Source organism: Tachypleus tridentatus, chromosome 11 (genome assembly GCF_004210375.1).
Source record: "Tachypleus tridentatus isolate NWPU-2018 chromosome 11, ASM421037v1, whole genome shotgun sequence".
In the NCBI taxonomy this organism is placed as follows: Eukaryota; Metazoa; Arthropoda; class Merostomata; order Xiphosura; family Limulidae; genus Tachypleus; species Tachypleus tridentatus.
Genome location: NC_134835.1, coordinates 59,953,812 through 59,981,752, shown reverse-complemented (window position 1 = coordinate 59,981,752; position 27,941 = coordinate 59,953,812). Strand labels below are relative to the sequence as shown.

Sequence of the window (27,941 nt, the reverse complement as noted above, 5' to 3'; positions counted from 1 at the left end):
AGAATAAAAGTATGAATACACCCCACACACACAGATTACTTATCAATATATCTTTTTTATCGTAGTTAATTATAAATCCATTATCAAAACATGATGTCCAGTGTCATTAACAAAGTGCGAAACATGGTATTCAGTATCATGGGTTTTAGCATAATCAAACATGATATGATCAAAATATGGACTATTTTTTCACCACATAAGAAAATATTTTTAAAAACACTAGCACCATCCTACCAGAATTTTAAAAATATGACATTAATATCACCCAAACAGATATTATTAAACCAGGTATCTAGTGTCATAAAAAATATTAAAACAATTTCCTACATCACATAGAAGACGTGATAAAAACAAAGTTCTAGTATCATTGTAAAAACAAACAATAATAACCAGAAGATAAAAAAAAAAACCAACAAAATACATTAAAAACATGCACTGGAATATCATACAAAACACGAAATAAAAATGTGGAATTTGATATCACCATGAAATAAATAAAAACCTAAATGCACTGAAGCACATCCATCAAAAAACATTAACGTGTTCTATTATCACGAGCAAAGTTAAAGAAAATTTTGGTTCTAGTATCACCAACAACATTACAAGAAAATTTTGGTTCTAGTATCACCAACAACATTACAAGAAAATTTTGGTTCTAGTATCACCAACAACATTACAAGAAAATTTTGGTTCTAGTATCACCAACAACACTACAAGAAAACGACTTCTAGTATCAACAACAACATTACAAGAAAACGACTTCTAGAATCACCAACAACATTACAAGAAAACGACTTCTAGTATCAGCAACAACGTTACAAAAAACATAGTTATAGTATTAGTAAAAGAAATAATAATACAGGCTCTAGTATCATTATCAAATCGCTAAGATAGCGCAATCTAGTGTTTAGGTGTTTATGTTGTTACATAATGCAACACATAAGGTAAATATATCAAAAGGTATGATAGCACATTGGGAAAACTTGTACGATTTTTTTGATACATCAGGGAAAAAAGAAAACTAGTGTCTTGTACCCAAAGCATGTAAAAAATATGGTTAGAGAAGATTAACGGGTCAGAAGCAAGTGGTTAAAAGATGACGTAATGTTCTTTTTGTATACAACTAAAGATAGACAATTAATACAGACTATTCATTGTTTCTTTAAAAAAGAAAATTTTCATGTTATGAACACGGAGACCAATAAGTTTCAGATAATAAATGTTGAAAATTGCATGTAATAGCAACATGAATATTCCATCAGCAATATTAAACCTCCAATTACAACATCTGAAACTTTATTTGCAGAGTAATAACATAGTACATCGGAGATAATCATTTCAATAAATATTATTTTCAGAAATTTTTTACCCCGTCAGAATCTTCCTTCGGTAGCTTTTGCAAATAAAATATTTATTTGATGAACATATCAAAGGCAATTTTAAGTAAGTATATTTAAATGATTTTATGACCACTAATTTTGCAGTTACGGTTCTAGGAAAAACATAATATGGTTTAAACGTATGGCATTAGCTCTCATGGGAAGGGTGTATTCTTATTAACTAGAGGTAAACTGAAAAAGCATGGACAAATATTTACACCCATTTAAAATCATCTACAGTACACTGCAGCTCCATGTCTTCAACTTTTTATTACCTCAAAGTCATCCATATTAGTAACGATATCTCTGATCCTATATCGGTGTTTCGCGTGATGTCAAGCCTTGTGCCCTTCTCGAAGCTCAAGCCCTGTGACACGCCCAGCCCATGTCGTGCCTTGAGTTCACCTTTCTTAGATCAACGAATTTGAATAAACGACCGGCCATTATACCATTGTTGACGATCCCTTGCTTGATAGCCTCAGTACCTTCCCCATGCTTTTGTTCAACATGGTGTTTCAAGCAGATCAGCTGTTTAACGTACACGATCTAATAGCCTGGATCACCAGTGCTTTTGTACTCGCAACGATCTTTTCTTTACATCTATTTCCGCCTCATTTACCTCCATCTTCTCCAGGATATGCAAGCCCCAAGAACATAGTAGTCTACATGAACTGTGTTTATGTATTCTCATTTCAATTATCTCATATGTCTTCTACCTACATGATAAACTACTCTACGTAAAATGATTCTTTTTGAGTCTCACTCTACTGTACAAAACTAACTACACATATCATTAGTTGTACTCTTCTCTTGGGTTCATCATTAGACAGTGCTGCACGTGTGTACTCGACGCAACACCAGTAAAAAACAAAACATAAAAAATCAACAACACGAAATAACTGAAAAAGGAAAGACATACTAAAACACAGTTGCTCTCTTTCTTAGCTGGCTGGAGTTTGTTATTACAAAGAAACTCCATTAGCTTTTGTATACAGCTCATCGTTAAGTCTATTACGGGCTAATTAGATGGTAATTTAAAAAAAACAACAAAAACTTTAATGGACATTAGTGGATAATGAAAAAAAAAAAAAGACTCCAAACTCTTAAAGTTTTCAAAGCAATACTATAAGAGCCATTTCTGAAGTTTCCGTGGCTTTTTCTTCTTATAGTCATGCATCTAAAAATGTAGCTAATATTTTCAAAGTACTCCTTAATTAGTGGTAGCCATTTATTTATACCATGAAGCAGGCGAAGAAAAGAAACGATTATATATTGTTTATACACATCTTAGTCATAGGGCCATTACTACTACGATATAGGTTAGGCCATCCAACGATAATCTATGAATACTAAAAAACAACAACAAAAAACACATTATTACGCATTTTCTATTAGGCATATAACATATGCTTATCACACACGGCAAATTCGGGATCTGAACTTTTTATGACATACAGAAGTTAAAAACGATTTTTTATTAGTCAACAAAAAACCTACTAAATTATATTTCAAGTTCTCAACTCATTCACTCTTGGTTTCTTCAGAACACATGAGATCAAGATATAGATTATATAAAAACATACACCCAAGCTAAGCTCTTAGGACAAAAACAAACATATTTTTCCGTGCACACATGCACCAAGAGTACACATAGAAAGAAGGCTTCAGGTTCAAAGTTAATCGTAAGCAAATACATTTTACATCTTAAAAAAAGCCTAAAGATTCTTTACATACAGTAGATAATCCTTGTTACCTCGATGTTTCTTCACTTACAGCAAAAACTTTGTATTCATTTACTGTTTAAGTATTGAAAACTATCTTTAATAGAAAACAATATTCTTGCAATCATTAAAAGTAGCTTTTTTTATTTATTAAAGTGAAGATTGTCGAGTGAGATTTGGTGACCATTACATGTTGAATTTGGAATGTCGGCCACGTTTTTGCAAACGGAAGAGACGAACTGTCCCGTGACTTATGTGCGTGCTGTGGCTCATCTCGTGCACCATTCATGCTATCGGACCTTGGTCAACTCCACCCCAACACTAACATAATCATTACTATAGTGAGACACTGCCCAGTTTATTACTGTTATTATAGAAACTGTATAAAGCGAGGCAAAAAGGTTTTCAATAACAATGCTTAATGAATACGTTGTGTGTGTGTGTGTGTGTGTGTGTGTGTGTAAGGTTAATTACGCATATTAAAGCGAACTGCATGTTTTTATTTACAAAAATAATTCAAAAGTAAGCATAATTCGGTTTTATAAAACTTTCTTTTAGGAAATACGATACCATTTAACCAAAAAATTCAGAAAAGTTAAGAAATTATTTTTAATCAGCGTATTTATAGTTTCCACTATATTTTAGAAACAACCCTAAATTACAAAAAAAAAAAAAAAAACACTATTGTTTCGGGCGAGTGTGTGTGTTTGTTGTTACATCACATCTTGTAACCGGAAAGAAACTTATCGGAGTGTCTGTCTTATGATTGATATAAAAATTAGTTTATTGCACGGAAAATGTTCCTTATTAACTACTCAAAAAAGTGGACTGTAACAACACAACTACCAATTCTGTTGAAGCAACAGTATAATTAATTTTAGAAACAGACTTTCAGCAGCTATCGTTGTGTAAAATCCAGGACAAAATTACCGTGAAATCACTATCACTGCACACTGAACAATAGCATAAGACAAGTTTCTCAAAGAAAGTTCCATGATTATAATCTATAACATCTTTCAAAAGTGAGAAAATGCGTGGTAAAGTTATTTTAAAGTACCATGTGTTTAAAAATAGTGGTGATAATTTGAAAAACACTGTGGGTTTGAAGTGTCATGCCATGATTAAAACACATCGCAACTATTCAGTGTACATACCGTCCTACCTTCGACAAAAGGAATAGGAAAAATAAGTAAACACGACCTTTTCAACGTGTGCAAGTCAATGAAAATTTAATACCATTTGTTGATACATTCTATGTAAACCCCGATAACAGGAAGAACTGTCTTCAGTTTTCACACATCATCTGTGAAACCACTTCTCTGCGTAAATCGTTATTGATTAAGCCTACACTCACAAGCTTAGCGACGGCCCCTCACTTTCTACAGCGGAGATGCCGACTTCTGATAGGAAAACGTGTAACGATCTGAACGAGTATATTTATCTATATACAAGGAGCTACCGAGAGATATTGCACTCGGCTTCTAAAACCCAGTCAGTCAATCTATACGTCTACGAAGTTTCGGTAAACGTGATATAAAACAACTCTAGTTGGCTGAGTACAGGAGAAATCAAACAAATCACATTAACGAGGAATGTTAACAGGGTTGTTAAGTGTTAACGAAAGAAAGAGCGGTGAGGTATACAAGTAAAAAGCTCATTACGTGGTGAATAGAACCGTAAACCTAGTCTATTCCCCAGCGGTCTCGACTTTCACTGACACAAAGTACAAACCATTACTAAACTGATGGAAGCGAGTAAATAGTCTAAAACACTCTCGACCAGAAATTCGAGTCTATTTAGTCGAGGCATGTTACAATGTTTTTGTTTGCTTCCACGTTAGAACGAAAATAGAAGATTTTCGATTAATTTTTAATTTTCAAATAAAAGTTTCGAGAAAATCTCTGGAGTCATGGAAGACGGAAATAAATCTAGGAAACTTTCACTACACAAACAGAGAAATATCACGAAAGTTAACACAATTTTCAATCAGTAATTTTGTGCTACAGTTATGCCAACAAGTAATTTTCTTCTAATACGAGTACACACTTTGTAAAGTCAAAACAACCTCAGACGTCTGAAAACGCTGAATTTCTACCACAAATGTTATGATGACAACATATATGCAAACCTTTGGTAATTTCATCCCACATATCTCGACAATAGGCTTGTCATGCAATAAAAACATCAGATAGGCGACATTCCAAGTCACGTCTATCACGTTAAAAGTTGCAAGTCTAGTTTATCCGATTGGATAAAAGTTGTAATCATTGTGCTAAGAAACAACGAATTTATTAATTCTGCCAAGTAAATTACTTTCAGCAGGCTTTACTTAACCTCCAATACAAAAATAAACTAACGTTAGTGAATGAAGTAATTCTACGCTATAAGATGGATGATGAGGTCTTATAGCAATACTCTACTTTATAAGAAGGATGATGCGATTCATGCCAGTGCTCTACGTTGAAGAATGGATGATGTGGTCTGTGCTAATACTTTACGTTGCATGATTAATGATGACGTCCATGCCAATATTCTACATTACAAGATGGACGATGAGGTCCATACCAATATTCTAGATTGCAAGATGGACAATGAGGTCCATACCAATATTCTAGATTGCAAGATGGACAATGAGCTCCATACCAATATTCTAGATTGCAAGATGGACGATGAGGTCCATACCAATATTCTAGATTGCAAGATGGACGATGAGGTCCATACCAATATACTAGATTGCAAAATGGACGATGAGGTCCATACCAATATTCTAGATTGCAAGATGGACGATGAGGTCCATACCAATATTCTAGATTGCAAGATGGACGATGAGGTCCATACCAATATTCTACATTGCAAGATGGACGATGAGGTCCATACCAATATTCTACGTTGCAAGATGGACGATGAGGTCCATACCAATATTCTACATTGCAAGATGGACGATTGCAAGATGGACGATGAGGTCCATACCAATATTCTACGTTGCAAGATGGACGATGAGGTCCATACCAATATTCTACGTTGCAAGATGGACGATGAGGTCCATACCAATATTCTACGTTGCAAGATGGACGATGAGGTCCATACCAATATTCTACGTTGCAAGATGGACGATGAAGTCCATACCAATATTCTACGTTGCAAGATGGACGATGAGGTCCATACCAATATTCTACGTTGCAAGATGGACGATGAGTCCATACCAATATTCTACGTTGCAAGATGGACGATGAGGTCCATACCAATATTCTACGTTGCAAGATGGACGATGAGGTCCATACCAATATTCTACGTTGCAAGATGGACGATGAGGTCCATACCAATATTCTACGTTGCAAGATGGACGATGAGGTCCATACCAATATTCTACGTTGCAAGATGGACGATGAGTCCATACCAATATTCTGGACGTTGCAAAATGGACGATGAGGTCCATACCAATATTCTTCGTTGCAAAATGGACGATGAGGTCCATACCAATATTCTTTGTTGCAAGATGGACGATGAGGTCCATACCAATATTCTACATTGCAAGATGGACGATGAGGTCCATACCAATATTCTACATTGCAAGATGGACGATGAAGTCCATACCAATATTCTACATTGCAAGATGGACGATGAAGTCCATACCAATATTCTACGTTGCAAGATGGACGATGAGGTCCATACCAATATTCTACGTTGCAAGATGGACGATGAAGTCCATACCAATATTCTACGTTGCAAGATGGATGATGAAGTCCATACCAATATTCTACGTTGCAAGATGGCTTATAGGGTTCATGCCAACACCATATCATAGGATGGAAGACAGGGTTCACGTCAATACCTTACTTCATAGGATGGAAGATATGGTCTATATAAATAATCTAAGAAACCTTAAAACTATTTCTTTTACCATATTTTATTATAATATAATAAAACTTTGTGACAAGGTAAAAAAAATGTCAATAAATGGTATTCCCTTCAATAAACATACACTGAATATTTTCAGGCAAAACAGTATATTAAACATAAAAAGCGTTTTAACCTGGTTTTCAGAGAAAGTAAAATTTTATTTCTTAAAAAGGTCCTACGATTAAACACGGATGTTTCAGCAATAACTTAAAAAGGATGTAAATAATCTGAATTATTATCGATGTAGTAATTTTTTACAAATAAAAAATTCGTTACACTTTTTTGATATATAATAAATTAATTTCTTAATATTTCTGATGAATGCCCTCTGCATAACAAATCGATAAAACACTTTAAAAGTATGTCTGAGGAATGCACTTAAGTGTGCATAATTATTTTTGGACTTATGATTTAGATATACACTTCACTTCAGGATGTATAATTATTTTCAACTTTACTTTTGAGGAATATCATTATATTAATATAAGTAAAACAGTTTAAGTAACAGTATCTAACATATGAATATATTTTTAGCAAGAATGTCCGAAGCATATGCAAGCATAAATACTGACGACGCATTATTTAACAGCAATATCTGAGAGATATCTTTTGAGTTTGTGTAAATAATTTATCTGTCGCAAATACCTGTATGATGGGAATGTTTGGTGAATATCTATTTAGTGTCTCTACATATAAACACTAATGTGATAAGTGAAGTATTCATCGCTCACTAAGATATACATTTTAAATACTGTTATAAGAAATGTTAGTTTGTTGTAAAACAAAGGTGCACAATGTGCTATCTGTGATGTGTCTACCACATGCACCGAGCTCCAGATTTTAGTGTTAAGCTATTAACATAAAACACCGGTGTATGATAAATAATTTAAAAATAACATTTTTCAGTGAGTAATAACGTCTAAGCAGTATCCAATACAGACAAAAATAATATTTCAGTAGTAACATTTGAAAACAAGTTATTTGTCCTAATAATATATTTTTTTTTTGTGGTAATGTGTAAAAAATGTAATTTGAATTAGTGTAGGTGAAATATTTAAACGCTAATGTCCCACGAAATGCACTTTCAGTAATGTCCGATTTTGTTTCTAGAATGCCCTTACAATCATTATAGAGAATGGCCAGGTGGTTAAGGCATTCGACTTGTAATCCGAGGGTCGCGGATTCGAAACCCCGTCACACCAAAAATGATCACTCTTTCAGCCATAGGAGCGTTATAATGTGACGGTAAATTCCACTATTCGTTGATAAAAAAGTAGCCCAAGAGTTGGCGGTTGATGGTCTTGCACTGCTAAACTAGGAACGGCTAGCGCAAACAGTCTTCGTGTAGTTTTGCGCGAAATTCAAAAACAAACAAACATTATAGAGAAAACGCTTTCCATTAGTTTCAATAATTGTATATAATAATTCACATTGAAATCCCATCCCATGCGTAGACGAGAGGTTAGGATCACGAACCGAGGATTGAAAGGTCTCAAGTTCGAGACAAAGAACTACTAAACACTTCAAACTTTCGATTGCTGGTGCGTGACAGAAAAAGTTAATTCCATTATTCAATTAAGAGTAGTCGCTTCGGACGGCAGATGCTTCCACTGCTTGCCCTCTCTATCGTCCGATATTGTTGACAGCTATGTCTATTTTAAACCACTGTGTCCATAGAAAATCATTAGCTGAAAAAAACAACAACAACCAAAGATCTTCAACGTACATATCCGGAGGAAATATCTGGTAACAGATTCCCAGCTTTATCGCTCAAATGACGTTTATTTTAGGATTCTCTTTCATTTCAATTATTGTAACCAATGAAATGAAGATTAAAGTATGTAGATTTTAAAAATCTGGCTAAAGATGTCCAGGTATTATCCTCTCCACACACATTATCCGTTAAGAAGCTTCTTTGTTTTTTAATTTCGCGCAAAGCTACAAGAGGACAATCTGCGCTAGCCGTCCCTAATTTAACAGTGAAAGACTAGAGGTAAGGCAGCTTGTCATTGTCACCCACCACCAACTTTAGGGCTACTCTTTTACCAACGAGTAGGGGGACTGACTGATATATTATAACGCCCCCGCGGCAGAAGAGGCGAGCATGTTTGGGAGTTGAACACGTCACCTCCAGATTACGAGTCAAGTACCCTAACCACCTGGACATACCGGGATCGGTTCATACGTACACACAATTCTTCCATGGTGATGTGCCACTGAAATATTTCACAAACGCCTTAGGAGAAAATTACAAAAGAAAACTTACTTAAACTGCATTGAGACCTTTGGTGGAAACATGTTATTTAATGTGCGACAAAAAACTTCCCAAGTTGTATCTTTTCTTTGAATTGTTCAGTATGTGAATTTATTGCAAATATCGTCTTCTAGGAAGCATTTAGGATAAACAGGAAAAAATATTTGTATGTCACAGCTATACAACAACCTGAATTAATAATTACGTATATGACGTTACTGTACACACGTTTCTGAAGATCACATTTAGAATATATCCAAAGACTGATTCGTTTGATAAATCTAGAACTTTTAGTCATATTCGCATAATGATGGTTTTAGGTGAAATGTCTCATTAATATTTAGTCTTTATTACAGTAAATACTTGTCAATTACCATTTGTAATAACGCGCTTCAAGTTAGATTGGTTAAAGTAGTTCATTAATTGTTGGAAGTACAGATAAGTCTGGATTTTTCTTGAACAATGAAAATGTTCACTTTAGTACAGTTTCGACAGGGTAGTACTAACATTAAATTACTCGTAAAAAAATCACTGAAAAAATACATTTTATAATATATGTAAAAGAAAACAAGAAACATTCTATTTTCAGCTGTCATTCATACCATGTTCTTGTCAATTTTATCTTGAACACCTCCAGCTAATACCAAGCTTCCTCATACCCATTAATTCTCATATGGGTGTTAGCTCGAAAACCATCCAAAACCTAAAAGAGGATTCTTGTCCTGAGCCACTGTGTTTATTTTCCTATACAGTCGGGCAACCTATCTTGAAAGCAACCCTCACCAATGTCTTATTTGTGGGACTTGTTAAAATTTCAATTCTTAAAGTAGACAATTTGAACGACCCAGTTCTTACAGCACGACAGACTCCTTTGATCTTCATAAGAGGTCTTTAATATAAACATTTCCCCATATCTGAATTTATATTGTTGCTTTGAAAGTTTTCGTTACGCGTTAAAGTTAGGGAAGTCAAATCAGTCATCTTGCGAACCACAGGTCCCTTTTACTCTCATGATTTATGTTTGTGAGTATCAAGAACGCGCATAAACAAACAAGTAGTTTCGTCGAACTGGGAACGATTAAAAACTAAAACAGTTGAACATAGATACAAGTAGTTAATTATTATACAACCCACGACTGCGGCTGCTTTAAAGACGTGCGAAATTTTTGCGAACATTACATTGTATACAGCACATTCACATTCAACTGTAGTACCTTATAGGGTAAATGAGCAGTTAATGAAATAAACAAGAAAGCTGTATCGAAATTCATACGAGGAGGTGAATGCAATCAGAAGTGCGTGGACATTAATAACATAAAAGTATAATCTGTTAGACTGCCTGATGTTATTAATACACAAAAATACAATAACCTGAAGGCTGATCTTAATCCTCTAATTACCTTGCTACCGATATATGAAGTTGATCTGGTTAGAATCGGGACTGTAATAAGACTGGATAGTTATGTTAATAACTGGAAAAAAATTCAAAAAACTGGAATTTCAGCAACTTCATTGGCGAAGAGATGAGTTGTCATGTTTCAGTTATATATTTCACAGTGTAATGTCAATCCTGCACTAATCACACATTATTATCCTGTTGAATGTTCTATATTATTTAAATTATTCAGCTCTATGTACTGTTTAGTAGCTTGATATATTTCACAACTATTTAATCGTCTAATGTCTTAGACTTTCCATATCTAAGTGGAAGGTTGCTTTTCATTAATTTACACAAAGTGCATGAATATATCCCAAGAGCTGACATACCATACAATAAACTGATTATTTGTTGTTAGACCTTTAGTAAAGACAAGATAATTCGTACTGATATTACCCAGTGTTACTTGAATCACTTGGAAACAAGATGAAGTTCATTCCTATCTTAGATCTGATTTGATCAATATGATTCATTGTTCCTTTTTTTTTTTTATGGTTTATGACCCTCCTACTAAAGTATCGGTTTTTGAGCAAATTGGTTAAGCATTGACTACAACATAGATTTTCCACGTTTATTATGATCGTGCCCATGGTTAAGTATTGACTACAACATAGATTTTCCACGTTTATTATGATCGTGCCCATGGTTAAGTATTGACTACAACATACATTTTCCACGTTTATAATGATCGTGTCCACTGTTACTACTGTGTATCTGAATTTGTAATACATAAAAATTCATCGCTCAATTTACTGTTTTCATGATTTAGCTTGTAGTGTTTTTCTTTGTTAGTTTGCCTATAGTTCGATATTTTAATTCCAGTTATATATTAGTGAATTGTCAACAAACACAGCTTGATCACAAGGTACTTGGAACACATCTTGTTTAACTGTGAAGAATATTAAAATGTATAATACATATATAACATGAAAAGCTAGAGTTTTGGCATTATGAACAATTAACCCTTAAACGCGTAAACATTAATAAAACTAAAATTAAGATAACCATAATGATTGCATTACGATACCATGTCTTGTTATAATGGAAGTAATTAATAACCACTGACACAAAATTAGCTTACTAAAATTTGATAAAACCACACGAGAATTACAGAACTTGTATAACTTTAAGAAACTTTACGTTATATTCGTTTTAATTTTAGACGAAACAACGATGTAACACCGTGTTTGAGCCTAAAATCATCAGTTGACGACGAAACACTTGTTAAACCCAAAGTCAAGTTACAATAAAGTTTAAAGGTCACATTTAAATAAACGAAACTATTGATAAGCTGGATAACAAAAATTTTATGAAATTAAGAGAAGTTGAGAAATTCCACTGAGAAGCAAAATAATCTGAAGAATTCGAGTACTTCAACCTTCTTATATCCAAGTTGGATATTGTGCATTTATTCAAATATTATACGATTGTAAGGCCACCACACGTTGTTAGCTCACCATCTAACACAGATATGAAAAGGAAACAAAGCAAATGCAATGTTCATTTGCTGAAATTCGAGTTCAATCAAATTCAAAACCACAGTGCCTTACAAATACCCTATAATATACACGCACTAATAAGTTAGTATTTCGTTTCAAACAAAATTACTTAACATTTTTATAGGAATATTAAGATAAAGAAAATTCCCTAAAGAATATTAAAAAAAAACAGCGAAAACTTCAAACCATATGACTGTCATTATGTTTATTTCGTTATTATTTTTGTGAGAACTTGAACATGTAGTTTCTCGATAATTTTCAAGTTCTTTTTAAAGAAAACGCATATGACAGTGAATGATAGATTACGTAACTTCAACAGTGGGTAAAATATTTTGAAGACAGGTGGTTTTCTATATACTCAAAGCAGATTCTGTGGTGAACATCGTTAGACCACCAGCGAACTTCTTACTATTCTTATCAACAATGTCCAAAATTGCTAAGCCTTTGTTCACAGCATGTGTTACTCCATTTCCGAATGATGCAATCTAACGAACCTACTTCTTAAAAGGCATCTAGTTTTTCACACTACTTCTGTATAGACATACACAAACGTACATGCCCAAGCGCTGGTACACACGATCCTGAAAGAAACTGTTCAGTCCTCTGCAATATAACTTGTTATTTAGATACTGATATATACATTACTTCAGTAAGTGGTGTGTGTAAATGTATATATATATGAAGGTACATAACAGAATTTCCCAAGACAGTATTCTGTCCCTAGTTTATATACAATTATAAGAAATATCAGAGCGTTCTTGTAACTTATGTACACAATGACAAGTTGATAATAGATTCGCTATAAAAGACGAAAAAAACAACAACTGCGGTAGCACTACAGTTGAAAACTATACACTGCACGTGTTTCTCATAATACGTTTTGTATATGCATGTTCAAGAAACTACTTATTTCACAAAAATGACTAGAGAAATTTGGCATCCGCCTCTTATGATACAGTAATATGAGATATTAATTTTTCTTACTATTGAGTAATACATCATACGTTTCTTCTGGTTTTAAAGACCTACCTTTCCACTGACAACTACAGGAACACTAGCAATCTGGAGAAAGGAAAGGATGTTCATAGGGGTAAGTCCACTTCCTAGGATATAGCACAGCGTCGCAAAAATAAGAAGAAAACTATAGGCCCTCTCTTTCGTTTGGTTGTAAAACAAGATAAGAAAGGCTATAGCTGCTGTCTCTATTACCAGAAAGAATGTCTCTCCCCAGGAGCTGGAAAGAAAAAGTAAAATATTGTATTTGTATGTGTTTATTGTAGTTTAGCCATTATACCAAAACTGACCCTAATTCAAACTCAAGCAGTAAATAACGCATGGACACTGTGTAGTCTGTTTGCTTTCCAATTAACTGTAGCCTACAGAATGCGTATTTCATAACTATTGAAGAAGCGTGGTTATAATACATCCGTACGAGTATATACTGCTGGCCAAAATCTTAAGGCTCATGACCATAAAGAAAAAAATATGCATTTTGCGTTGTTAGACTCAACCACTTATTTAAATAGAGCTTCGAAAGAAAATAAGGAAAAATAAACTTTTTTAGCATTTAATAGGAAAAATGTGAACACTGTGAAATTAGCCTAAATACAGCTTGTCAAAAGTTTAAGATCATACTGAAACGAAGTGTTAATTAGTAAACACGTAACGAAATTTAGTCATTTGTGTTCAACCATGAGCGTTGTCAACACATCTCCTGTGTTACACTGGGTAGAAATATGGCAAAGGCTAAAAAGTTGACAGAGTTTGAACGTGGCAGAATTTTCGAGCTGTAAAAGCAAGGTCTCTCTCAACGTGCCATCGCTGTTGAGATTGGGCGTAGTACAACTGTTGTTGCAAATTTCTTAAAAGACCCTGAGGGACACGGAAAGAGAATTTCAAGCGGTCAGCCCAAGAAACTTTCGCCGGCGTTGAGCAGGAGGATTCGAGGGGTTGTCCGGTAAGATACCAGCCGATTGTCGAACCAGATTAAGGTCCTTACGGACGCAAAATGCAGCTCAAAAACAATAAGACGGCATCTACGACAGAAAGGCTTTAAAAACCGTAAACGCCTCCTTCCACACCACGAAACAGCTCGGTTAAACTTTGTGAAGCAATCTTCACAATTTAGAATAACATTCCAGCCAGCCTTCTGCAAACGCTTATATCGACCATGCCAAAGCGAATGTTTGAAGTTATTCGCAAAGACGGCCGTGTAACTTACTACCGAGACCTCTTGTTGGGTATTTCCTACCCTGTTTATGACCTCTTTTTGGTATGGTCTTAAACTTTTGTCCAGCTTGTATTTATGCTAATTTCATAGTGTTTACATTTTCCCTATTAAATGCTAAAAAGTTTTTTTATTTTTCCTTTTCTTATTTTCATCTTTCGTGGCTCTACTCAATTAAGCGGTTGAGTCTAACAACGCAAAATGCATATTTTTTCTTTATGTTCATTGGCCTTAAAATTTTGGCCAGTAGTGTACAACTTGGCTCGATACACGTTACGACAACTAGTTTGTTTACTGTTGAGCGGAAAGACAATATTCTCCCTTTTATATACCCACAAGGTGTATCAAAAACCTGATCTTTACCTACAGTTTGGAAGCACGTATACTGAAACATATATGTACATAACCGTATTTGTAATTTTATGTCAAAATAATAAAAAAATATAATTACATAGAAGAAAAGCTTGGCGAACATATCACTACATCAAAAGTTTCTATACTTCCTGAATCTAAACATAATGAAAGGCTACAATGAAACAGTAAAAGTAGTGCATTATGTATCTATTTAGATATATATAGTGTTCAAATATCAACTGTTGCGAACAACACAAAACGTTTGTTTTGGTTTGTTCTGCATCTTGCGTAAACCTGCTGAGAGATATAGATGCTATCCGTTCCAAATTTAGTAGTAATAGACTGTAAGACAGCTAATTGTTACCACTAACTGCCTACTCCTGGACTATTAATTTGTTTGTTTGTTTTTAGAATTTCGCTCAAAGCTACACGAGAGCTATTTGTGCTAGCCGTACTTAATTTAGTAAGACTAGAGGGAAAGCAACTAGTCATCACTAACTCTTGGGCTACTCTTTTACCAACAAATAGTAGAATTGACCGTTAATTATAATACCCCCCTCGGCGGAAAGGACGAGCATATTTGGTGTGACGAGATTCGAACCCGCGACCCTCATATTACGAGTCGAGTGCCCTAGCCACCTGGCCACGCCGGACCGACTATTATTTTATTAACGTTGAAAGGACAAGCGTATTCGGCGACGGGGATTTGAACCCATAACCCGCAGATTGCGAGTCAAGCGTCCTAACCATTAGACTTTTCCAGGCCGAGACGTACAAAAAATAGGTAGAACCTCTAAACATACTTTCATAAAGAGAAAAAAGAAAAAAAACACGGAATAACAAAGTTACTTTATAAAACGTTTATGATGTGGAAATAAACAGCACTTTACGCAACTTGACACAAAAAGCTACACAATTCAGTCTTTCACAAGTGAAGCCAACTCCTTAATTACTGGTTTCATTTTAATTTTTGCTTAAAAATAACATTACTTATAGAAAAATAACATACATCGAATATTTATACACTTATTGGACAATCGTCATCCAATGTTCTTAAATTTCAAATATTTAATTTTATTATTGCTTACCATGGAGTTTTAAATAACTAACCAGTTTTTTTACTTGAAACCTAAGACCCGGCATGGCCAAGCGTGTTAAGGCGTGCGACTGAGAGTCGCGGGTTCGCATCCCCGTCGCGCCAAACATGCTCTCCCTTTCAGCCGTAGGGGTGTTATAATGTGACGGTCAATTCCACTATTCGTTGGTAAAAGAGTAGCCCAAGAGTTGGCGGTGGGTGGTGGTGACTAGCTGTCTTCCCTCCAGTCTTACGCTACTAAATTAGGGATGGCTAGCACAGATAGCCCTCGAGTAGCTTTGTCCGAAATTCAAAAACAAACAAATAATACTTGAAACCTACTGGGAAAATAGTGATAGTGAATACTTAACACACACACACACTCACATATACATTATTATTCATTCGTGACCACTCGTTGCGATTCCTTGAACAACTGATTTTGTATATAAAGTGAAATTTCTCATTCACAGGTGATCAATATCTCCCATACATCTTGTTTTAACAGTCTTTACTGTTCTGTGGGTAGTTCTAAATTATTTGGCAAAAAAAAAAAAAAAAAGAAGAAATTGCAAAGTCCAATCCACTTAATGATCGAGAACGTATTATTTTTAGACAATTTCTACACTTACGATTTTAAGTAACGTTACAAATAATGTTAAACTCATTTATTTTCTAATTTTCTCGTATGTATAGCAGCCATCTCCACGTATTGGTTGAAAATAATCTCAGAATAAACGGTACTGGACTAACTGGTTGACTGAATAATCAATCCACTGTGCAACAAGTTAAATAATCAATTATACGTATTTATAAATCGCTCCTCATAAGTTTTATATCGCTTAAGCAGTTTTCTAAATTAAAAAAAAAATCCATAATTGAGCTATAAACGTGATGTCAAAACTCCCTCTAGCTATAGTTAGTACAATTAAAATAATAACAATAGTCCACAACAATACATCAGTCAAGACGCAAGATATTTTTGTACACGTATTTGTACAGATGTGTATACTTATAATTAACTTGGTAAGATGCTGATCAACCAGTTACGCGAATTCCAAAGAAAATATTTCTTGTAAAAGAAATTAAAACCATTTTTACGATTATTATAAAAATAATTAACTCCTCTCGATCACATTAGCAGATAATGCTCAGACTTCCTAAATAACAAGCTTAACCATTAACGTTTATTCAGTACTTTATATTTCTGAGAAAACACGGCAAAGGCTTCGCTAAGTACTTAAACGATTAGAAATTCGACCCTATAGGCGTGGGAATTTTCGGCGTTTCAGTATGATATCGATCATAGTTTCCCATTTGATTTTTCAAGACACCAACTTGGGATTCAGGACTGTAAAATATAATCAGGGTTCGAACCACCTGTGTTATTTGCCTAGCGACACCTCTGTAACACGTTAGAAACAGGGATTATTTTCAACTTGAGTGGCACATTATACAGAGACAGCCTAAAAAGTCAAGTCAGTTACCTTCGAATTTAGGCGTAGCTGCCCCTAACGTTAAACAACGATGTCATTAAACCTATCGATAGCGTTTAATTTGAATGTAAGGACCCGCAAGAATAGCATGGTTCTTGAAGTAGTGCGCGAATTTGTTATCTCATGAAGGTATAGTCATTTACAGACTATTACATTTTTTGTTTTAGTCATTTTTGCCAGTTTCTTTGTGTTTGAATTTCACGCAAAGCTACACGAGAGCTATCTGCGATAGCCGTTCCTAATTTAACAATGTAAGACTATCGGGAAGGCACCTAGCCATCACCACCCACCGCCAACTCTCGGGCTATTCTTTTACCAACGGACTGACCCTCACTTTATAACGCCCCTACGACTAAAAGGGCGAGCATATCATTTTAAATTGAATTTTGTATCAATACACAACGAGTACATTTATCTAATCATTTAAAAGTTAAATAATAATAAAATTTGCTTTCAGAATTGACCTAACAGTTTTATGAGTTGTTCCTACTAAAAACTAGTCAGCCGATCTTGTAAAGATTTGTTTCTTTTTTTAATTTCGCATAAAGTTACACAAAGGGTATCTGAGCTAGCCGTCTCTAAATTAGGGCTACTCTTTTCCCAACGAACAGTGGGATTGATAGTAACGTTATAGCATCCCTCACGATTGAATGTGCGAGCAGGTTTGGTGGGAAGGGGATTCGACTCTGTGGCCCTTGGACTGCAAGAGCCCTGGCCACACTAGATCTCTTGTAAATGAATTATGCAAGTTAAAGCTTATAAAATATCAGATTACGTTATTTAAGAACGAATACCAATCTTCTTGCAAATTCTACAAAACTTGTAACATAGAGTTGGAGATAAACAATGTTTACGTGAACCACAGGAAACTGGAAACACGAGTTAGTTTCTCAGATTAAAATGATGATTGAAGCACTTGACATCGTAACGTTAGTTCTTCGCAAAACACAGTAACGAACGAATAGTTTGCTTTGATTTCTAATGAAATTCGAGCAAAGCTAAATGCCAGCCGTCCCTAACTGAGAAGGGAAAGACTAGAGGAAAAGCTAGTCATCACGTTATGTTACGAACGAATAATGGGATTGACTGAAATATTATAACGCCTCCACGGCTGGAAGGGGGAGCATGTAAGGCGAGACAAGGATTCGAACTCTTAACCTGCGTATAACGAGTCGAGCACCCTAACCACTTTGCCATGCCAGGCCTAATTGACTGAATGCACCAACAATGTGTGTAAATTAATATACGCGAGTTAATTACACATATTTACCACATGCATAAGCTTTTCAGATGTCAATCTCTTACGGCTTAAATGTTATAAGAAACTCACGATTTCATTTTATCTATTTGTTACTATATACACTACTGCGGTGTATACAACAATGTTTAGTGTAATCACATTTTCTTGAGTGGTACAAGATATGAATTACACTTTAGATTAATGTATAAACCACAACTGTACGACTCATTCCCTTGTCCTCATATGGATATCTTAAAGGGCTACAAAGTCCACACCTTTACCATTTATCCTTGGTTAATTTATAGCCTTCTCATTAAAGGCCTGTGACGCACGAGAGGGTTGGTCGTCTATAAAAATGATAATGCTCATGACAAAAGCTGCATGCTATACACTTGAGGTTGAGGGAACCAGCCAAACAATATTAGTCCACCTGACTTTGATGTCACTTTCTTCCGCCTCATTAACCATAGCGCTGCCTTCTCCCGTTCCGCTTGGGGCGGGTCGTCCTGGTTCATACTCATCAAGCGGAATGGTGTTGATATTTAACTGATGAAAGATTAATGACAGCTAATTGCCTTGGAATTCTTTGCGGTTTTGATATAATTCTGTAATAACGACTAGTAGAATACAAAGTTCGGGTACCTCCTGCGCAATCCTCGTGCGAATGTTAGGTATTTGATACCTTTTACACGATGTGCACAAAGATGGCGATAAGTGATTTATGTATATATTGTTTCAAGAATGTTTAAGCTCACCTTTGGAGTTTTCTCTGTCGTTTAAAACCAGCATTAGCCGCTGATAGCGCTGTGAATTTAATCCACTCTTAACGTAGTTTTTACTGTATATATCACATGATTATATATATCATTTAAACGAAGGAGAATTAAATCGACAAAAGTTTATCTACAAACACTATCAAAACTCCATGTGACTATTACGCTATTACTGAATTAACATTAAATATTATTAGTTGTGCAGGAAGATAAATTTATTAATTTTTAAAACAAGTAATGATTTAATAGATAAACAGTATAGAAAAATTAAACAATTTTTAACTAAAAACAAAATTTTTTATGACAAATACTTTGTGATAGCTTGAAATAATGAATTTGTAGTAACTTGTAAAAAAGAATTAGTTGTTAAATTGTGATAATAAATATTTTGTTAGCAATTCTGTAAAGTAGTCAGTATAAATGGTCAATTTTAAAACTGTGTTGCTCCAGCGACTTTCCTCCTTTTAAGCACAATATTTAACGTACATAAAGAAACGCTTTCCAAAACTCACTATTTGAAAGTAGCTATTACTCTAATATATGGGATTTCGTGTTGACCAGAACGAAGCATCAGTTTGACGTTTATAGCGCCACCACCTGGCTGTAATTCTAAATAATGTTGACAACGCCATTGATCTCGATCTCATTCATTGAAAATCCCAGCTCGAAGAACCAACTAAAGATTTACAGAAAATGTCCACTGTCCAGTACGCAGAAAGATTAGTTTATTCAATCATGCGTTTAAATATTTATACAAATTCTTCCCGTATTAAACACACAATATTGTGCTGTTAGCGCTCACACTTATCATAACAGTTTTAAATTCAGGCATCAAATTTTAAACCATTCATTGACGTCACGTTATTAAACTATTAATAACTATAATGCCATACCGAGAGAGGGAAGCCCCTTAGTGGCACAGTGGTATGTCTGCATACTTACAACGCTAGAAACTGGGTTTAGACAACCGTGGTTGGCACAGATAGACAATCGTGTAATTTTGTGCTTAATTTCAAACAAACCAACAAGAAATAGAGAACAGTTTACAAGAGTTATCTCGTTGTAGCACTAAGTTATTACAGTACTTATTCTAGTTGAGTCTGAATGACCTCAAAAGTAAATTTTATCCATATTTTTTGTTTTTTACATGTAAGTCTAAAATATAACTGTTTCTGGCTATAACCGATCCTACAGATATACACGTGAATAAAAAAAATGTATTGACGTTCTAATCATCAAAAACACCATAAAAAACACAACAAACGCTGACCCAGCAAAGAGAGAAGTGCACGATTTTGCATCAGACTTAAAACACACGAAATGTTTATCTCTAGTTAAGCACAAAGCTACACAAAATGTTATCTGTGCTCTAATCACGAAACGATAATCAATAAAACATGAAAACATATAAAGTATTTCATACGTCTTGAGCGTCTCCTCCATTACAAATTCTCGTATAGCAGCCACTGGTACCGACAAGATTATTTATATACATCTAAAACTATTATCCAAAGATGGGCCAGTTTCTTCTAGTACATTAGTTGAAAGTACACTTAACTTTGAAGTCGTGCCTCTTCATTTTAAATTGAAAATTCACGCCACTTAAAGAAACGAGCTATCATTCTAATAACTTATGAAGTGAGAGTGAATAATATGCAATATTTCAATTACACTGCATCTACCATAACCAGTGCCAACGCGCCCAACACCAGAGCTCATCAGGCCAGTCGAGATACGATAGCTGTAACACCGCGACTTAAATTGAGTTAGTGTTTGTTTTTAAATTTAGCACAAAGCTACTTCAGGGCAGTTTGATCTTACTGTCCCTAGTTCAGCAGCGATAAATTGGAGGGAAGTAAGCTAGCCAACATCGCACGCCGCCAACTACTGGGATACTTTTTTACCAGCGAATAGTAGGATTGACTATCACATTTTGATGCTTCCACGACTGAAAAGGGGAGCATGTTTGGTAACGAGGATTCGAGACCACAGACTGCGAACTGAGCGCTCTAGCCACTAGGCCCTTAGAAGTCAGTTTTTATGTACCCGGAGAAGGTTAAACAATGACAGCGTCAGAGAAAGAAAAACTACACCAGTCATGTTAAAGACTTGAGTTAAATTAAAAGATATCCCAACAACACATACAAAAGCTGCCACAACTGGTGTCGACGAGGCCTTTTGTCCAACACCAGAGCTCACCGGCTCGGTTGCGAAATTATAGATATAGTAGGGGTCGTTGAGATATTTATGTTAGATTTCGGAATAACAAGTTTTTTGTTTTTTTCTTAACAAACAAATTGAAATATCCTCCAAGTTTTCGCAGATCTACAAGATGCCAAGAACAAACCCACGGGAAATACTAAACGTTTACTTTTTACTCGTCTAAAAAAAAAATCATATTTAGATATTTGAATTCAATGTATTTGGAAAGTACTACTGAAATCAATGATGAAATAAGGAAAGATAATCACCGTTGAAATAAACAGATCTTTTATCACATTGCCTATGTACTGAAGTAATTTTAAAACAAAATAAAAATATACTTAAAAAATACAGTACTCTTGGAGTTTCATATTTTTAGCAATCTAGCACGTACTGTTTGTTTTGGAGTTTCACACAAAGCTAGATGAGAGCTATCTGCGCTAGCCGTCCCTAATTTAGCAGTGTAAGACTAGAGGGAAGACAGTTAATCACCACCACCCGCCGCCAACTTTTTACTTTTTTACCAACGAATAGTGGGATTGACCATTACTTTATAACGCCGCCGAGGCTGAAAGGGCAAGCATGTTTAGTGTGATGGGGATTCAAATCCGCGACCCTCAGATTACAAGTGGATTATTTAACCACCTGGCCATGCCAAGTCCAGCAAGTATTAAAATTACGAAATATAAATATCGCTAGGTTTAAAATGTTGTATCCACGAGACTGTTTACTAAACATATATTACCCAAGATATAGATTATATACCGCATAACTACAACGCAAAGATAAATATTAACAACTTTATATTTTGAGTATTTCCCCGTTAAAACAGATCAAAATTCAGTATAGTTAACACTAGTGTCAATAGGGAGTTTTAAGGTTTAAATTGTTTTATATCAAAACAATAAAAAACGTTTTAGTTAAGTCTTTTCTCCAAGTCGACTCCTTTAAAAAGGATGACATAACAAACGAAAGCAGTAAATTAGTGCTGTAACTCAAAACCCCTAACAATTTTGCCCCTACACAACCCTTAAGCGTAACTTACAGTTGAAAGACTTATCCATACTGCTGGACAATACGTGGATCATATGTATGTACTTCCACCAAAGTCGAAACTGCTGACTCTAGGGTTGAAACGTTAAAGTTCGGTGGTAGAGGTGTGTTCATATGCTAATGTGCATGGTGTTCCAAAACGAATACATGAGAGAGAAAATCGAATAAGTTATTATTCAATATTATAAAATTCAAAACCGAATGCCTGCATGTTTTATCTAAACTAAATTATCATCATCAATGTTATTTATGAATGTGTTACATTTCGCACGTTGGAATTGGACGTATTTGGGGTAAAACGGTAACTCTTGAAAAGTTCCTCCCCAATTTCACCCTTCTTGACCTTTTTAAAACAAAAGTCTATCATAACAAAACAAGGAAACTTGAGGAACCGAAACTTCATATCCATGTTGCTGTTTTATCCATCTCTACAGCTGACTTGGGAAACGTTGTCAGAACAAAGGTGATAATCACTAATGATGGAATACATTTAAAGATTTATTGATTAACTCCAATACAACTTACAAGCCTTTGGAAGATATTTTATTTTGAACTTTGTTGTTATTTCAAGTTATACAAATATTATTCAATATTCTTTTTTATATACACATTTTCAAACACGCTGTAGTAAAACCCTTGTTGTTGTTTTTTTACTTCTGTGTTTGGTTTGTTTTGAAATTTCGCACAAAGCTACTCGAGGGCTATCTGTGCTAGCCGTCCCTAATTTAGCAATGTAAGACGAGAGGAAAGGCAGCTAGTCATCACCACCCACCGCCAACTCTTGGGCTACTCTTTTACCAATGAATAGTGGGATTGACCGTCACATTATAACGCCCCCACGACTGGGAGGGCAAGAATGTATGGCGCGACCGGGATGCGAACCTGCGACCCTAAGATTACGAGTCACACGCCTTAACACTCTTGGCCATGCCGGGTCCTATTTCTGTGACAAGTATTAAAATTACGTATCAGTCAGAAGACCTTAAGTTTTTGGAAATTCATTACCAAAATTTGTACACGTGGTTTCAAATTATTTAATCCAAATAATGAATAACATCATTAACAATACATGAAACATGAAAATGAACTTGACCTGCACAGTTGTACAAATCTTCAGATGATATATTGGAACAACTGATAATATGTAAAATATTTTTAAGCAGTACAATTCTAGAAGTCTGTATTAATTATTGTTCACGAAAAGTAATGCTTAATAGAAACACGAGACAGTAAAGGCTGTCACAACGGTCAATAAACAGGCACCGCTGAGACAAAAGTCAACCTAATCAACTGACAACTGTGTCCTGCTCTCCCTCCAAACATGGGCAAATCGTAAGTGGATATTTTGTTTGTTTGAAAGTGCGTGCTTGCGTCAGCTACAACAATTATACTTTAGTATTCCACGTTCCTATTAATTATATGGCACTGTTTGATATTCAATTTTTTCATATTTCTGCAAAGTGTCAATTCATTATTGACACTTATTATCAAATATCACTTAAATAGATTACTCTATTCTCTCTGTATTTAAAATAAATATTGTTACTCCTTGAATGTGTTCTCTATCAACATAAACACATTTATACCTTCAACAGGTTTATGAGTTCTGTGTTAATAAAATTTTTGTTGTTCCGTGAAGTTATATTATCTTTACTGCATTGAAAATAAAACACTTTCTGAAGCAATTTTTATTTCATTAAAGAGCCATTAACTTGAATACACAGTTGTTGTAATAACACAAGTAACACAATACGGAAACATATTTAAAGACTTAAAGTTGGCATATTTACAGACAAACAAATATGCTTTAGAACTCATAGTTGCAATTTCATTCAATGATATAATGGTTTCAGTATTAACTACAATTTTATTATGTAATGGACAGAAAGGAAGAACTTCATTTAGAATTCAAGAATTGTGAAAGTAATTACTTCATGTATCCTATTGGTTATTCAATTAACCAAACTCTTCATCTCTGTATCCTATTGGTTATTCAATTAACCAAACTCTTCATCTCCAAGCTTAACTCATGATAAGCATGAAAATTTCAGAAGTGAATTCTGTGATTTTAAACATCTTTGACTGTAACAAAGTACTCTTGGGGTCTGTCTGGCTTCCCAAGTAGATTTAGCATTTATATTCTAAAAGTGTAGGTTGTAATATTTTAGCAACACCACATCAAATAACACCTCACAAGCCTCTTGCCTTATAAAGTTGTACAATCTTCTCCTATTATCAATTATGTTCTACCAATACTCTTTGTAAAAGCTGCACCCCTCAAATGCACCTGGCATGGATGCTTTTTTTTTTTTTTTGTTATTCCCTGTGCAATGATTCCTCATTAGTAAATAAAACACTACACTAATGCAGGCAAGTCTAATACCATATGATCATTGGTTTGAGATGCACATATAACAGCTATAAGTAAAAGTTCCAGCTACCCTTTGTCATATGCCTATATGACAAGGTTGTCTTTAATCTGTTAAATTTATGTAAGCTTCTTTGTTTGTTGTTAAGCAAGCATATACCTATTGAATGCAATGTAAGTGCTCTGCCCACCAAGGGTATCGAAACCCAATTTTTAGTGTTGTAAGTCTGCATACTTACCACTGAGCCAGTGGGATGGAGCATTTTCATAGAGGAAAAGTAGTCCAGTAGGGACATTGATTACAGACAGCTAAAATCAAAATGTTTGGTATTAATTTTAATCTAAGGATATGAATGTGTTATGATTCACATATTGAACACATTCCATTATAAAGGCAATTAACTGTTTATTTTGATTGAAACAAACATAGATTTCACATGCATAAGTACTTTTTCCTAGAATCACTTTTCAACAAGCACATATTTACAGTACTAAACCAATTATTTGCACACACCAAATAATGACCACTTTACTGTACATAAACAGAACTAGGAGTGTGGATGTTTTAATAAAAATTTTTAAAAATCATAGAAGATTATTCAAAGGTCATAGCCCATAAAACGACCGTTTTAAATTTTGTAAATCAGGTAGTGATGTTTCTATAAATCTTAAACCAGACCTTACAAAAAACAGTGGGTTTAAATTATAAACAGAAAGCTTAATAAGGTGAACTTACTAATATGTAATAGACAAAACAGTCAAGGTTTTTTTTACCCCTACAGTACTGACTTTAAGATAAGAATACATAAAAAAAACATGAACAGAAATTAACTGTATGTAATCAATGTTCTCACAGTGTTGTAACTTAATCCATATTCAACTTTGATCAATCAGCATGCACAGTTTTCTAGTATTAAAATACACCCAAACAAGAATGAACTTATTATACTAAGTTAGATAATTTTGTATAGTATACATTAACATATTTGGACTGCTACAATTGTGTTTAAACTCTAGATATGAGTAATGTAGGATTTTAGATTGCTTTTGGATTATCAAATGCTTTATTAGAGATAGAAAAACTCAAAGGTTTGACTGGCTTTTGCAATATCATAAGGAGGGAATTTAAATATTAATAAACCAATAACCACAAAAGCAGAATACAAGTTTTAAGAGTTATAAGCCTTCACATTGACAGCTAAGTCACTGGTGAGCTAAAACATAAACAAGAATTTAGTGATACACTTTAATGACACATAGCTGTATTAATAAATCTGGAAATATTGTTTAATAATACTGACACCCCTTTCTGTTTGGGCGTAAGTGTGAAATGATGTGACGATTTATCATTCAACACTGTAGAGCTAAACAAAACTCCAGAAGCACGTGAAGGGAGATGACATTTAAGTAAACAAACAGACTATGTTGATACGTCTTCTGTAAAGGATGTCTATCATTTCTATCTCACAGCCATACAAATACTTGTTCAGGCAGAACATTTTACAGATTGAATTAAATGATTTTTATTTTTAGCATTTTACCTACTTATATATTTATTTTAAGGATATGTATCTGTTACAAAAACACTTATGTCAATAATTCCTTTTTGAACATCTTGTTTAAGTTTATAAATAGTCGACGTTCTATTCTTGAATTCAATATGCTTATAATGGTTTCTATACAACCTTTTAACTTGTTTAATCCTTAAGTACTACAGATGCAAGTACTTGAAATGTTAGTAAATTTAAAACAGTAAAGTGTAATAATAATAACCTTAAGGAAAGTTTTAACACCCAAGAATTTTGCCACCATTCATAAATCCACATTCGCATGCTTTATCATGCATTTAAGATGTGCACCTTAAAAAAAAATATGAAAATGTCACTTTAGAGATTTCCAGTGTGATCTAAAAGTTTACTGTAGTGTGAATGTTTCTCTACAAGAGACATTTGAATGTTATACTACAGTTGGTGCTTACAAATTGTAAAAAAATGATTTGTTTCAGTGTAATATTCTCACACACACACACAGAAGGTAATTTTTTGTACAAATGACTTCTTTAACAACTGAAAATACAATGTCATTGTATGCTCTTGTATATCCTAATACAATGCACAAAATAAGTAAAGCTTAATTAAAACTTTGTTTCAGTGCTGCCAGAATAATGCCAATCAATTCACCCTCTGCTCCACCATGGTTCATTCTTATACAAATGAAGCAAGCATCTAATAACACATCTTATGAAACAAAATGTCATGTATGGATATTTGGTATAATTGGCTTTACAACTTTACAGCTTGAAACATTTCATTTCAGAATCAAATATAGTCACAACTAACAGCTAGAGCAGCTTGGCACTGATGTTTCATGCTTTAACCTATGATGTTGATTTGGTCCTGAGTTCTTCTGCATCACTACTTCCCTGAAAGAACTGTTCCCAGATAATATTTTGTCTCCCCCAAGAACATCCTATATGAGCTTGGTGGGTTTAAGTCCAATGAATGTGCAGACCATTCTGCTGGGCCAACCATGAAAAAACTGTTACATATTATGCTGAAAATCGGACCAATCACAACACTATATGTCAGCATAGGAGGCCATAGGATAAAATACCCATAGTGTAGCACAAATAGTATGCTCAAAAATGTTATTCATTCCCATGCAAATGTTTATTTCTGCTCATACAAATCACATTATTACATGAAAATTGGTAGTCTGATTCTAAATTCTTTCTAAATGGCTATTCATTTGTGTGTACCTTTAGGGCACATTTATATATATATAAATATTGTCCCAAATATTTCTGGTCTAAGGGAAACATCACTGGTACCATTGCAGGTGAATCTTTTAATTTTTTTTCACAGCAAGGTGCAATTTGTTGAAAGCCTGGACATAGAAACTGGCATTGTGGTGTTTATTTTTAAGCCCCTGTGAAATTAGTTGCAACAAGAGAATGTGATTC

The 27,941-nt window shown here is 34.4% G+C and overlaps 1 protein-coding gene across 1 annotated transcript in view; it reads right to left on the bottom strand.

Moving 5' to 3' along the window:
- LOC143232246 (mannose-P-dolichol utilization defect 1 protein homolog) overlaps positions 1 to 27,941 on the bottom strand; it is an 89,089-nt gene that overhangs the window by 32,968 nt on the left and 28,180 nt on the right. Inside the window, exon 4 of the mRNA XM_076467416.1 lies at positions 13,221 to 13,425. Coding sequence (XP_076323531.1) covers positions 13,221 to 13,425 — 205 coding nt within the window. The remainder of the gene's footprint in view (positions 1 to 13,220; positions 13,426 to 27,941) is intronic.